Here is a 15,181-nt window from a genome sequence, read left to right on the forward strand (position 1 = left end):
ATGGGGGAAAGAAATACAGTAGAAGAAGAATGGGTAGCTTTGAGGAATGAAATAGTGAAGGCAGCAGAGGATCGAGTAGGTAAAAAGACGAGGGCTAGTAGAAATCCATATTGAATTTAATTGATGAAAGGAGAAAATACAAAAATGAAGCAAGTGAAGCAGGCAAAAAGAAATACAAACGTCTCGAAAATGAGATCGACAGGAAGTGCAAAATGGCTAAGCAGGGATGGCTAGAGGACAAATGTAAGGATGTAGAGGCTTATCTCATGAGGGGTAAGATAGATACTGCCTAGAGAAAATTAAAGAGACCTTTGGAGATAAGAGAACCACTTGCATGAATATCTAGAGCCCAGATGGAAACCCAGTTCTAAGCAAAGAAGGGAAAGCAGAAAGGTGGGAGTATATAGAGGGTCTATACAGGGGCGACGTTCTTGAGGACAATATTTTGGGATTGAAAGAGGAGGTAGATGAAGATGAAATGGGAGATATGATACTGCGTGAAGAGTTTGACAGAGCACTGAAACACCTAAGTCGAAACAAGGTCCCGGGAGTAGACAACATTCCATTAGAACTACTGACAGCCTTGGGAGAGCGAGTCCTGACAAAACTCTACCATCTGGTGAGCAACATGTACGAGACAGGCGAAATACCCTCAGACTTCAAGAAGAATATAATAATTCCAATCCCAAAGAAAGCAGGTGTTGACAGATGTGAAAATTACCGAACTATCTGTTTAATAAGTCACAGCTGCAAAATACTAACGCGAAGTCTTTACAGAAGAATGGTAAAACTGGTTGAAGCCGACCTCGTGGAAGATCAGTTTGGATTCCGTAGAAGTGTTGGAACACGTGAGGCAATACTGACCCTGCGACTTATCTTAGAAGAAAGATTAAGGAAAGGCAAACCTACATTTCTAGCATTTGTAGACTTAGAGAAAGCTTTTGACAATGTTGACTGGAATACTCTCTTTCAAATTCTGAAGGTGGCAGGGGTAAAATACAGGGAGAGAAAGGCTATTTACAATTTGTACAGAAAGCAGATGGCAGTTATAAGAGTCGAGGGACATGAAAGGGAAGCAGTGGTTGGGAAGGGAGTGAGACAGATGCAATTCAATCTGTTTACTGAGCAAGCAGTAAAGGAAACGAAAGAAAAGTTCGGAGTAGGTATTAAAATCGATGGAGAAGAAATAAAAACTTTGAGGTTTGCCGATGACATTGTAATTTAGTCAGATACAGCAAAGGACTTGGAAGAGCAGTTGAACGGAATGGACAGTCTCTTGAAAGGTGGATATAAGATGAACATCAACAAAAGCAAAACGAGGATAATGGAATGTAATCGAATTAAGTCGGGTGGTGCTGCGGGAATTAGATTAGGAAATGAGACACTTAAAGTAGTAAAGGAGTTTTGCTATTTGGGGAGCAAAATAACTAATGATGGTCGAAGTAGAGAGGATATAAAATGTAGACTGGCAATGGCAAGGAAAGCGTTTCTGAAGAAGAGAAATTTGTTAACATCGAGTATTGATTTAAGTGTCAGGAAGTCGTTTCTGAAGGTATTTGTATGGAGTTAGCCATGTATGGAAGTGAAACATGGACGATAAATAGTTTAGACAAGAAGAGAATAGAAGCTTTCGAAATGTGGTGCTACAGAAGAATGCTGAAGATTAGATGGGTAGATCACACAACTAATGAGGAGGTATTGAATAGAATAGGGGAGAAGAGGAGTTTGTGGCACAACTTGACTAGAAGAAGGGATCGGTTGATAGGACATGTTATGAGGCATCAAGAGATCACCAATTTAGTACTGGAGGGCAGGGTGGAGGGAAAAAATCGTAGAGGGAGACCAAGAGATGAATACACTAAGCAGATTCAGAAGATTGTAGGCTGCAGTAGGTTGGGACTGCAACTGCTGTGTTCGGATACAGGCTGAGTTGGCATCCCTTCGCTCCCAGCTTCAGCCAATGTTGGCTTTGGTCACACAGCTTGAGGCTGTTGCCAGTGGGCATCACTGTGGGGGTCCGGATGGGGGTTTGTCGGGGACGGCCAGCTCGTCCCACGCATCCCCCGATCGGACTACGACTGTGGCTGCCCGGAATACTGCCCACATTGAGGCTGATCCCTCACCTGTGGTAGAGTGGAAGGTCGTCTCGAGGTGTGGCAGGGGGCGAAAGACATTCCGGAGGGCTGAACGGAAGGCCTCTCCAGTTTGTCTGACGAACCGGTTTCAGGCTCTGTCTCAGGCTGATACTGATTTTCGGCCGGACACAGCTGCTTGTCCTGTTCCAGAGGTTCCCCTCAGTCTGCAAGATCCGGGCGGTCGCAGAGGGTGGGCTTACTGGTAGTTGGGAGCTCCAACGTCAGGCGCAGGGATATGGCAGCAAGAGAGGGGAAGAAAACCAATGTGCACTCCGTGTGCATACCGGGGGGAGTCATTCCAGATGTGGAAATGGTCCTTCCGGATGCCATGAAGGGTACAGGGTACACCCATCTGCAGGTAGTCGCTCATGTCGGCACCAATGATGTGTGTCGCTATGGATCGGAGGAAATCCTCTCTGGCTTCCGGCGGCTATCTGATTTGGTGAAGACTGCCAGTCTCGCTAGCGGGATGAAAGCAGAGCTCACCATCTGCAATATTGTCGACAGGACTGACTGCGGACCTTTGGTACAGAGCCGAGTGGAGGGTCTGAATCAGAGGCTGAGACGGTTCTGCGACCGTGTGGGCTGCAGATTTCTCGACTTGCGCCATAGGGTGGGGGGGTTTCGGGTTCCGCTGGATAGGTCAGGAGTCCACTACACGCAGCAAGCGGCTACAGGGGTGGCAGGGGTTGTGTGGCGTGGACTGGACGGTTTTTTAGGTTAGATGGCCTCGGGCAAGTACAGAAAGGGCAACAGCCTCAAAGGGTGTGGGGCAACGTCAGGACATGCGCGGACCAAGCAGCAATCGGTATTGTAATTGTAAACTGTCGAAGCTGCATTGGTAAAATACCGGAACTTCAAGCGCTGATAGAAAGCACCGAAGCTGAAATCGTTATAGGAACAGAAAGCTGGCTGAAGCCAGAGATAAGTTCTGCCGAAATTTTTACAAAGGCAGAGACGGTGTTTAGAAAGGATAGATTGCATGCAACCGGTGGTGGCGTGTTTGTCGCTGTTAGTAGTAGTTTATCCTGTAGTGAAGTAGAAGTGGATAGCTCCTGTGAATTATTATGGGTGGAGGTTACACTCAACAACCGAGCTAGGTTAATAATTGGCTCCTTTTACCGACCTCCCGACTCAGCAGCATTAGTGGCAGAACAACTGAGAGAAAATTTGGAATACATTTCACATAAATTTTCTCAGCATATTATAGTCTTAGGTGGAGATTTCAATTTACCAGATATAGACTGGGACACTCAGAAGTTTAGGACGGGTGGTAGGGACAGAGCATCGAGTGACATTATACTGAGTCCACTATCCGAAAATTGCCTCGAGCAATTAAACAGAGAACCGACTCGTCGAGATAACATCTTGGACCTACTGTTAACAAACAGACCCGAACTTTTCGACTCTGTAAGTGCAGAGCAGGGAATCAGTGATCACAAGGCCGTTGCAGCATCCCTGAATATGGAAGTTAATAGGAATATTAAAAAAGGCAGGAAGGTTTATCCGTTTAGCAAGAGTAATAGAAGGCAGATTTCAGACTACCTAACAGATCAAAACGAAAATTTCTGTTCCGACACTGACAATGTTGAGTGTTTATGGAAAAGTTTAAGGCAATCGTAAAATGCGTTTTAGACAGGTACGTGCCGAGTAAAACTGTGAGGGGCGGGAAAAACCCACCGTGGTTCAACAACAAAGTTAGGAAACTACCGCGAAAGCAAAGAGAGCTTCACTCCAAGTTTAAACGCAGCCAAAACCTCTCGGACAAACAGAAGCTAAACGATGTCAAAGTCAGCGTAAGGAGGGCTATGCGTGAAGCGTTCAGTGAATCCGAAAGTAAAATTCTATGTACCGACTTGACAGAAAATCCTAGGAAGTTCTGGTCTTACGTTAAATCAGTAAGTGGCTCAAAACAGCATATCCAGACACTCCGGGATGATGATGGCATTGAAACAGAGGATGACACGCGTAAAGCTGAAATACTAAACACCTTTTTCCAAAGCTGTTTCACAGAGGAAGACCGCACTGCAGTTCCTTCTCTAAATCCTCGCACAAACGAAAAAATGGCTGACATCGAAATAAGTGTCCAAGGAATACAAAAGCAACTGGAATCACTCAACAGACGGGATACCAATTCGATTCTACACAGAGTACGCGAAAGAACTTGCCCCCCTTCTAACAGCCGTTTACCGAAAGTCTCTAGAGGAACGGAAGGTTCCAAATGATTGGAAAAGAGCACAGGTAGTCCCAGTCTTCAAGAAGGGTCGTCGAGCAGATGCGCAAAACTATATCTCTGACGTCGATCTGTTGTAGAATTTTAGAACATGTTTTTTGCTCGGGTATCATGTCATTCGTGGAAACCCAGAGTCTACTCTGTAGGAATCAACATGGATTCCGGAAACAGCGATCGTGTGAGACCCAACTCGTTTTATTTGTTCATGAGACCCAGAAAATATTAGACACAGGCTCCCAGGTAGATGCCATTTTTCTTGACTTCCGGAAGGCGTTCGATACAGTTCTGCACTGTCGCCTGATAAACAAAGTAAGAGCCTACGGAATATCAGACCAGCTGTGTGGCTTGATTGAAGAGTTTTTAGCAAACAGAACACAGCACGTTGTTATCAATGGAGAGACGTCTACAGACGTTAAAGTAACCTCTGGCGTGCCACAGGGGAGTGTTATGGGACCATTGCTTTTCACAATGTATATAAATGACCTAGTAGATAGTGTCGGAAGTTCCATGCGGCTTTTCGCGGATGATGCTGCAGTATACAGAGAAGTTGCAGCATTAGAAAATTGTAACGAATTGCAGGAAGATCCGCAGCGGATAGGCACTTGGTGCAGGGAGTGGCAACTGACCCTTAACATAGACAAATGTAATGTATTGCGAATACATAGAAAGAAGGATCGTTTATTGTATGATTATATGATAGCGGAACAAACACTGGTAGCAGTTACTTCTGTAAAATATCTGGGAGTATGCGTGCGGAACGATTTGAAGTGGAATGATCATATAAAATTAATTGTTGGAAAGGCGGGTACCAGATTGAGATTCATTGGGAGAGTCCTTAGAAAATGTAGTCCATCAACAAAGGAGGTGGCTTGCAAAATACTCGTTCGACCTATACTTGAGTATTGCTCATCAGTGTGGGATCCGTACCAGATCGGGTTGATGGAGGAGATAGAGAAGTTGCAAAGAAGAGCGGCGCCTTTCGTCACAGGGTTATTTGGTAACCATGATAGCGTTACGGAGATGTTTAGCAAACTCAAGTGGCAGACTCTGCAAGAGAGGCGCTCTGCATCGCGGTGTAGCTTGCTCGCCAGGTTTCGAGAGGGTGCGTTTCTGGATGAGGTATCGAATATAATGCTTTACCCTACTTATACCTCCCGAGGAGATCACGAATGTAAAATTAGAGAGATTCGAACGCGCACAGAGGCTTTCAGACAGTCGTTCTTCCCGCGAACCATACGCGACTGGAACAGAAAAGGGAGGTAATGACAGTCGCACGTAAAGTGCCCTCCGCCACACACCGTTGGGTGGCTTGCGGAGTATAAATGTGGATGTAGATGTACTGGGAGCTGAAGAGGCTTGCGCAGGATAGAGTAGCATGGAGAGCTGCATCAAACTAGTCTCAGGACTGAAGACCACACCAACAACAACAGTTAGTAGCCCAGTCTGATTCTAGTGAAAGTCGTTACCTCAACAGCCTGTTTTGTGTCACAGCTTCCAGTGAGCAAGAATGCGTGGAGCGGCGTTCGAGACGCTCTTCAGCCAGGGTCGCCGTGCCCGCAGTTCTACAGCAACGAGGTGATCGGCAACGAGGACTGCCTCTTCCTCAACGTCTACAGCCCAGTAGTACGTTCTCTACAACTAGGATGGATTCTAATTAGTTTAACGAATGTGTCTTTAATTGATTAATAACGTGAAAATGAATTTGATGATAAAACTTCGTATTACTGCATGTTTTTGTTCTTCAACGAAGGATTACTGTACTCTTGTACCAAACATTGGTTATTTTCTGTACTTTCACAGCTGGGAACGACGAACGAAACCCTGAAAAATGTAATGGTCTGGATTCATGGAGGCTGCTTCAGGGAAGGAAGAAGCGACACTGCCACACCACACTACTTTGTTGACAACGACATTGTGTTTGTCGGTATAAACTACCGCCTAGGACTGCTAGGTAACACGTCTAAAATTCTATCTTGTACAGCTAACTATCCTACTTTCATGAACACTCTATTAAGTTTCGTTTCTAATGGAAGTTTCCTTGAAATACTGAAGACCAATAACATGACAATTTCTTCAGTACATCCATGGGTAACTAAGTCCATTATTTTGTCCAGTTAAGCAGCCTTTTCATTCTACAGTTGCTTAAGAAAGCGAAACTTCAGTACGTTCGCAGTGTTATAAGCCGACGGTAATATAATCCTAAGCTGCCTTTTTTTATTTAGCTTAGCTAGAAGAGCATTATTTATTTGAGACAGTCATCAGGAATTTCTGATGTTGTCCTTCAAAAGATTAACTGCGAACTGATAATACGTTTTAACTCATGTGGGTATCGATCATATCAGTCCGCCTCCGAGCAATCATCGAATTTGACTGCCGTACGGAGGACCAGGGTTCAATTCTTGTTAGTGACAGGTAAATTTTACTTGGTAAAAGGATTGCAACGGCATGCACTCAACCTCGTGATGGCAATCGAGGAGTAACTAGAGTGAAACGTTGCGGCACCAAGGTCTACAATGCTGAAACCGGCGCGGAAAGCAATGTGCTGACACAATATCATTCGTAACCCATCCAAATGACGTCGTTATTGGTTGACTTCACGTGATTTTCACGGAGAGAACGCAGAGCTTGTAAAAAATGAGTGTATCAATTACCGAGACCAATAAAAGGCCGAGAAGGCTTGATAGTTGCTTACATTTGTCTTATTTGTTTGATAAAAACGTGCATTAGTAGCTCTCTCCTACTTCTTATCAACCATTACCACGCGATTTGAATGAATGCTATGGGTATGATCTTACTTCCCACATCTTTGCCCTTACATCCTCGCCCTCCTCTTTCGGTATCTTGCTGAGACGAATAGACCTGTAATATTGTCCCGTTTTGTTTCTGGAACACTGGATTTCTGGTGCAGTGACTTGATCCTCTTCCCAACTCTTTGCCGTTACAAGATTCTAAGAAGAAAGTCATGCAGCAAGAGATAGATTTCAGAAAATGCGCTATATGTGGAAGGATACTTTATTGCTGATGATAAATTGGATGGTGTCACTAGAACTTCGTAGTATTAATGTAGTTTGTAAATTCAGTAATTTAGAATACTGTTGCCTGAAAGATTTCTTAAAAACACAATAAAAGATATTCTCCTACTTTTTATGTTTTGCTGTTAGTAACTGTACTTCTTTTTCTAGCGTCGCTGTTTCTTTTTTTTTTGTGTGTGTGTATCTGCTCCATTCGCTCGTTTCGATTACTGTAAATTCCATCGAAGGGAACAAAATAATGCTATATGCCACTATCCAAAAAAATGTAGTGGAAGAAGTGATTTGTAAGCAGCCGTACACGTATTGCAACAGTATCTGTAAAAGTTATTCTGATATTTTACGTAGTATTTGCAATTACTTCCATATACGTTCATCTGATCTCAGCTTTTTCAATATTTGTATGATTTTTAATCCCATATTCGGCGAACACGTTATTGCTTTTATCTTTTGCTGCCTGCAGTTAACTAACTTAACGGCTGGTAAACAAGCCATTCCTGTGTAACGCTAAATATCATTCGCTTAATTTGCTGTGAGTTTGTGCTACACATTTGCTTGTCAGCTAATATTTATAGAATTGGATTTCTGTAGGTTTCCTTAGCACCGGCGACGACGTCGTACCTGGAAACATGGGCCTCAAAGACCAGACAGAGGCCCTTCGTTGGGTCCAGAGGAACATAGCGGCGTTTGGCGGCGACCCAGACAAAGTCACTATCTTCGGCGAAAGTGCTGGAGGAGCATCCATCCACTACCATATCTTATCTCCACTGAGCAAAGGTAGGCATCAACAAAACCTTCTAGTCAACTTTTCATGTGATATTTGTTCCGTTAACTGCAATATCGTTGTCTCACGTTCTTTATAAACTACTAGTTGACAAATATGATTATTACAAAGATTATCCGACTATCTACGTACATACTCCGCAAACCACTGCGAATTACATGCCAGAGGCTACTCGTACTTAGCGTTGTAACACGTGTTAGAATTTCTGGCCATTCGAACTGGGTATGGAGCATGGGAAGAATACCTGATTAGATAATGCCTCTGTAGGCGCTGTAATCAGTCTAATATCGCCTCCACGTACCCTGCGGGAGAGATAAGTGGAGGACCAAGGTTTAGCTTTAGATTCTTCGCTTAACGCTTGTTCTTGAAATTTTTAACCTTTCGTGGGATAATCTACGATTGTATTCAAACGCCTCCCAATTCAGGTTTGTCGCCATTTCAGTGGCGATCTCTCCCAAGTCAGACAAACGAATGTCAAACAGTGCTACTCTTCTCTGAAAAGGCTCAGCATCCCCTCTTGGCCCTATGTGGTAGGGGTGCCACATACCTAAGCAGTATTCTAGCGTGGATTGAATGAGTGATTTGTAAGCAGTCTCGTTTCCAGAGTGACTGCATTTCCCTACTAGTCTGCCCATAAACCGAAGTCTGTTACCTGCTTTACTCACGACTAAGCCTAAGTAATCATTCCATTTCCTGTCCCTACCAAGTGTTGTACTGAGGAATTTGTTTGCCGATTCCAAAAGTGACTCGCTGTCAATATATTCGTAAGATACTGTGTTTCAGTTTTGTGAGGTGCACAATTTTACATTTCTGAACATTTAAAGAAAGTTGTTAATTTTGCACCATTTAGAAATGTCACAAGATCTGACTGAGTATTTGTGCAGCTTCGTTCAGACTGTACTTCACTGTAGATAACTGCATCTGCGAGAAGTCAGAGGTTACTATTAATATTATCGGCTAAGTCATTAATATACAACATTAACATCAAGGGACCCAATAACTTCCCTGGGGCACACCCGAAGCTACATATGTCGATGATTCTACACACAAAATACAATAACTTTGTGTGTTCTTCCTACGAAAAAATCCTCAATCCAGTCGCGAATTTCGCCAAATATCCCATACGATCGTTATTATGACAATGTTCGTAAGAGTGGTACTGAGTCAAACGTTTTTCAGAAATCGAGAAATACTGCATCTACCTGATTGCCTCGATCCACGGCTTTCAGGGTGTCATGTGAGAAAAGAGACAGTTGGGTTTCACATAATGTATTTGGAATCTGTGGTGGTTGGCTTGGAGTAGGTCATTATGTTTGAGATACCTCACTACTTTTGAGCACAGAATATATTCTAAGATTCTACAAAAAGTGGATAGCAAGGATATTGAGTGGTATATTGAGGGTGACTTCTGCTATTCTTCTTATGAACTGTGCTTTCTTCCAACTACTGGACGCCGTATTTTTTTATTATTTTTTATTTTTTTGTAAGATTGTAGTTAACATAAGGGCTAACTTAGCCGATAATACAGTATAAATATGATAGAATTTCCATCGGGCACTGCGGCTTTCTTCAGTTTTAACGTTTTCAGCTGTTTCTCAATGCCACTGGCACTAACATCTATTTCACTTATCTTTTCGGAAGTCCGAGGATTAAATTGTGGCAGTATTCCTGGGTTTGCATTTATGAAGGAACATTTGAGGACTGAGTTAAGCAACTTGGATTTTGCTTCGCTACTCTCTGTTTCATTACGTGTTTTGTCCATGAGTGACTGGAAAGTAGCTTTGGTGCCACTAACAGCCTTTACACAGGGATTTTCCGTAAGAGCGTGCAAAACTGTAACAGGAGATAGAGAATGCTCCACTGGACAATGTGAACCTGGGGTCGGAGAAGCCAGCTTAAGATGATATGGAAGTAAACTTGGCTATCACTTTGTCTAGCACTACCGTTTTCCAGCTTATTTACAAGTAACATGCGTATAAATTACATTTACTATGCTGTTTATTTGCATGCATATTATTTATTTTTTGCAAGAAAACAAGGAAGACAAGCCTGATTACTAGGAAGTCGCGATGTAGGTTTTATTTACTTTAATTGTCCGTAAGGTGGCTCTGTTGTATCGTATTTACATTGTACCATGACAGAAAGTGCTGTGAATGAACGACAGACGGTTTCATTACTCAGTGCTATTCAAAGACGTACAGTACAGTACGGTGGAGCAGTACCGGTACAGTAGTCACTGACATGCACCTTGTGTATGGGGAAGTACGTTACAATGCCCTCGCTGCAGAAAGGCTGTGCAGGGACGGTTTCCTAACAAGCATCATCAGTTACGCCGTTTATTTCTGTCGATCGACGAATGCGGGAGACTGGTTCATTGGAAAGAAGAAACGAGGGACCTAGAAACATGAGGACCACTCGCACACCCAGTTGTATTGCACGTGAAATGGCCGCTGCACATACTAGTAGCGTGCGGCGAGAATGCCATCAACAACAGTTACACCCATTTCACCCACAACGAGTCCATGCAATGCTTGTGACTGACTTTGCACTAAGGATCGCATTGTATGAGTGGTTGCTCAACAATAGGTTGACCGACCAGATTACCTCCCTGCTGTTAACTGACGAGGCCTCATTTGATCGTGATGGTATTTCGAACAGCAAGAATAGCCATGTGTGGGATGAAGATCACCCTCACGCTGTAATAGAGTCCCACCATCAAGTACCGGTACGTTTAGCTGTCAATATCTGGGCCGGAATTGTAGGCGACAATCTCACTGGGCCATATCTTCTACCCGGCCGTCTGAATGACCACCTATACTTGTGCTTCGTGCAAAGAGTTCTACCTGAATTGTTGGAGAACGTACCCTTGGCTTTCATGAGAGGATGTGGATACAATATGACGGTGCACCGCCTCACTTCAGTACGGATGTCCGCAGCCATCTCAGTGCTGTATTTCCCCGTCACTTATTTGGAAGGGGAGGTCCTATTCCATGGCCAGCCATGTCACCTGACCTGAATCCCCTTGATTATTTCCTATGGGCATATATAAAGTCACTCATGTATGAGACCCCAGTGGATACGGAGGAGGAATTAGTTGCCAGAATTGTAGTTGCGTGTCATGTGATTCGAAACGCACTAGGGATATTTGTCAATGTTCGCCTATGTCATGCTTGCGATGAGGTTGAGGGCCGTCAGTTTCAGAACATTTTGTAAGATACAGTACAAATGATACGTTCATTGTGTCAATGATGGTATCTGCAGTTAACTGTAACTAATGTAAATGAAAAAAATACACAGCAATGTTATTTTATTCATATTATCTTCTTAAGCTGACTTCTCCGACCCCAGGTTTCCTACTTCCAATTGTTCAGTGGAGCAACCTACATGTCCTGTTAAATTTTTATATTCTCTTGCGAAAACACCGTGTACAAAACCAGAATTTCTTAGGATTTTCTGAAAGATCTGTAGACAACATTCTCCTACGGTAGTGATTGAATGCTTCACGCATTGCTCTCTTCACTGCCAAACGCGTTTCATTCATCATGTTCAACTTACAGCTCTATGCTTCGTTGTATCCATGTTATGCAGTAGTCTCTCCTTGTTTAGAGGTTTTTACAATGACATTATACCATGGAGAATCTTTACCGTCGTGAACTGTTCTACTAACAACGGAACAGTCCCCAGTCTCAATAAACGATACTAATCAAATCTAGCGAGTGTGCAGAGAGGGCAAAATAATCCAATACGTATTTTTTTGTTTGAAAATTGTAAAATTTTTTTGCTACATAAATTAAAGAAGCTTTCAAGTTACATACATCCATGCATAAACAGCTGGTTTTTGATATACCATTTTTGCAAAATAAGCTGTGTACCCTCTACTGGGCCGGCCGGAGTGGCCGAGCGGTTCTAGGCGCTTTAGTCTGCAACCGCGCGTCGCTGCGGTCGCAGGTTCGAATCCTGCCTCGGGCATGGGTGTGGGTGATATCCTTAGGTTAGTTAGGTTTAAGTAGTTCTAAGTTCTAGGGGACTAATGACCTCAGACGTTAAGTCCCAAAGTGCTCAGAGCCATTTGAACCATTTATGAACCCTCTACTGGTGGAGTATTTTCAACACACATACTTAAAATATCTAAACGTTCATTATTATTCTAATTATTTATTTTACTTATACATGTTTTATGTTTTAAATTCTTGCTTTACTCATTACATTCTTTTTAATTTTTGTTTCTTAGTTTACCGTTTCACATGAGTGCATTTTGTTGGTTGGTGAAAACAAGTAACTCATTATTATGATACACAGTCATTTCAATAATGACAGCCTATAAAGAAATGCTTAAAACATAACATTTTTAGACCATACACTTAATTACATACCAACTTTCATATGAAAAACATTTTTATACATCATCTTTTCGAAGATATTGCCTCTAAACTTGAAACGCCAAATTATCTTTCGGGGTGTGTTTTACCCCTTGAAAGTGAAACTGTCCAGAAACCAAAAAATACCGTATTGCATTATTTTATGCCCTCTACACACCCGCCAGATTTCATGAATATCACTTATTGACAATTGGAAATGTTCCTTCGTGAGTATACATCGGTCCAGTGGGTGGTCAACAAATCTTTTAAACTCGACCAACAGATGCTCTACAAGTTCCTGTCTTGAGATAAAAGATTCAAGTTCGTCATTGAGATATGGAGCTACTCGTTCTTTGTCTAATTCGCTGATCATACACTGCCAATTACAGTAACGTGCCACTTGTCAAAAGATTGAATAACTACATTTTGCAACGTGAGACGTGTAGGAAAGCGTCAGTGTGGTTCTGCAAGGTACCGACAGACATGTGGAGCCATGGTGAGTCCAAGTTGTGGACAGCTGCAATAGGTTTCTGGGATGAGAATCTATGACGCGAACACACCGATTGAGGTGGTCCCACAGAACCCCGATTTGGTTTAAATCTGGGGAGTTTGCTATCTCATCGACGTGATTCACTCCTGTGGCAGAACAGAGACTTTATACACCAAATCATCTGGATTTTTTCATATGCACGCTCTCACAGTTTTGCAATTTTATACATTATGGCATTCACCGTTAGGTTTTCTTTTTTTTGTTACGTGTGGCCGGCCGGTGTAGCCGAGCGGTTCTAGGAGCTTCAGTTTGGAACCGCGCGACCGCTACGGTTGCAGGTTCGAATGCTGTCTCGGGCATGGATGTGTGTGGTGTCCTTAGGTTAGTTAGGTTTAAGTAGTTCTAAGTTTTAGGGGACTGATGAACTCTGATGTTAAGTCCCATAGTGCTCAGAGCCATTTGAACCATTTTTTTTATTACAGTTTGACGCCAAAGGCAGGCGGTGGTCACATTGAAGTGACTGGACCATGCATTAAATTTTCTACTTGTTTTAGTTGCCATTTGTTATTCATTGCTGCTATAATTGCCTCATAGTCACTGACACCAGTTTCGTTGTGGACATCCTCTAAGAGGCCAGGTCTGTTTGCTACCGTTAAATCTAACATATTTCCATCATGAATGGGTTTCCTATCTATATGTTCCATGTAGCTTTTAGAGAAGGCATTAAGTAATGCTTCGCAGGATGTCTTGTAACGAAATTCAGTGCTGGATGGCCATAAGTACCCACAAAGTGTTAGTGTTTAGTCTCCACAAGTAGTTTTGCCTCTAGGTTTAGTAGAGCATCTTTGTTCTTCGACGGACAGTTCACCTTAATCCGTACGTGTGTATTCTTGCCTGTCTCTCACAACGGGTCCCATTTTTTAAATCTCCACTAGACAGTCCCTTTATCTCCACCCCAACTACAATGTTGATCAAACTCTTCCTATTGTTACTTCAGTCTCTCGTCCCCTCTCAGTGCAACCATCTTAAGTTGCAAACTGGGCGCTCTCGGCAGTATTTCGTTCACATCGAGATGACTAAAGTCATGGGTGACGATATGCACATGTACAGATGGCGGTAGTATCTCGTACACAAAGTATAAAAGGGCAGTATATTGGCGGAGCTGTCATTTGCACTTAGATGATTTATGTGTAACGTATCAGATGCCATCATGTCTGTACGACGGGAATTAACAGACTTTGAACGCCGAACGGTAGTTGGATTAGCCGCAAGGGGCATTCTATTTCTGAAATCGTTTGGGAATTCAGTATTCCGAGATCACTTAACTACCGAAAGCAACGGCGTTTGCAGAGAGTTGTCAGTGCTAACAGACAACCAACACAGAGTGAAATAATCGCAGAAATCAATGTGGGAAGTGGGACGAAGGTATCCGTTAGGACAGTGCGGTGGGGGTTGAAATTTGACGTTAAGAGGCTATGGCAGCAGACGACTGACGCGAATGACTTTGCGAACGACATCGCCCACAGAGCGTCTCTTGGGCTCGTGACCATATCTCTCGCACTCTAGACAACTGTGAAACCGTGGTAACAGCTGATGATAGAGTTCGAGTGTGACGCAGACCCCACGAAGTCATGGAAGCAAGTTGTCAACATGGCACTGTGCAAGCCGGTGGTGGCTCCATAATGAAGTGGGCTGCGTTTACATATAATTTACTGGGAACTCTAGTTATGTTCGGCTACTTGGAGACCATTTGTAGCCATCCATGTTGATGTTCCCAAAAATGATGGAATTTTTACGGAGGACAACACAACATGTCACCCTGCAGAGTTGTTGTGATAGGCTTGAAGAACATTTTGGCCAATTCGAGGGAATGATCTGGCCTTTCAGATCGCCCAACATGAAACCCATCGAACATTTATGGAACATAACCGAGAGGTCGGTTCGTGGACATAATTCTGCGCCGGCAACACTTACACAATTTTTCCGTCATATCACCGAAATTAATCGCTGTCGGGCTTGGCTAGCAATTGGATAAGTGATTGTCTGGATCTGACGAGCGCTATTGGCAAATGGAGTGGTGTCAGCCCTTGTGAGACCAATGGGTAGCAGTCTGACTGTGAAGTTGCGAGTCCGTTCACGAAGCCTGACAAAG

At 43.2% G+C, this 15,181-nt stretch overlaps 1 protein-coding gene across 1 annotated transcript in view; it reads left to right on the forward strand.

Moving 5' to 3' along the window:
* Positions 1–15,181, forward strand: part of LOC124776614 (esterase FE4-like) — a 219,884-nt gene that overhangs the window by 155,501 nt on the left and 49,202 nt on the right. Inside the window, exons 5-7 of the mRNA XM_047251697.1 lie at positions 5,860–5,991; positions 6,169–6,319; positions 7,989–8,174. Coding sequence (XP_047107653.1) covers positions 5,860–5,991; positions 6,169–6,319; positions 7,989–8,174 — 469 coding nt within the window. The remainder of the gene's footprint in view (positions 1–5,859; positions 5,992–6,168; positions 6,320–7,988; positions 8,175–15,181) is intronic.

Source organism: Schistocerca piceifrons, chromosome 2, assembly GCF_021461385.2.
Source record: "Schistocerca piceifrons isolate TAMUIC-IGC-003096 chromosome 2, iqSchPice1.1, whole genome shotgun sequence".
Lineage (NCBI taxonomy): Eukaryota > Metazoa > Arthropoda > Insecta > Orthoptera > Acrididae > Schistocerca > Schistocerca piceifrons.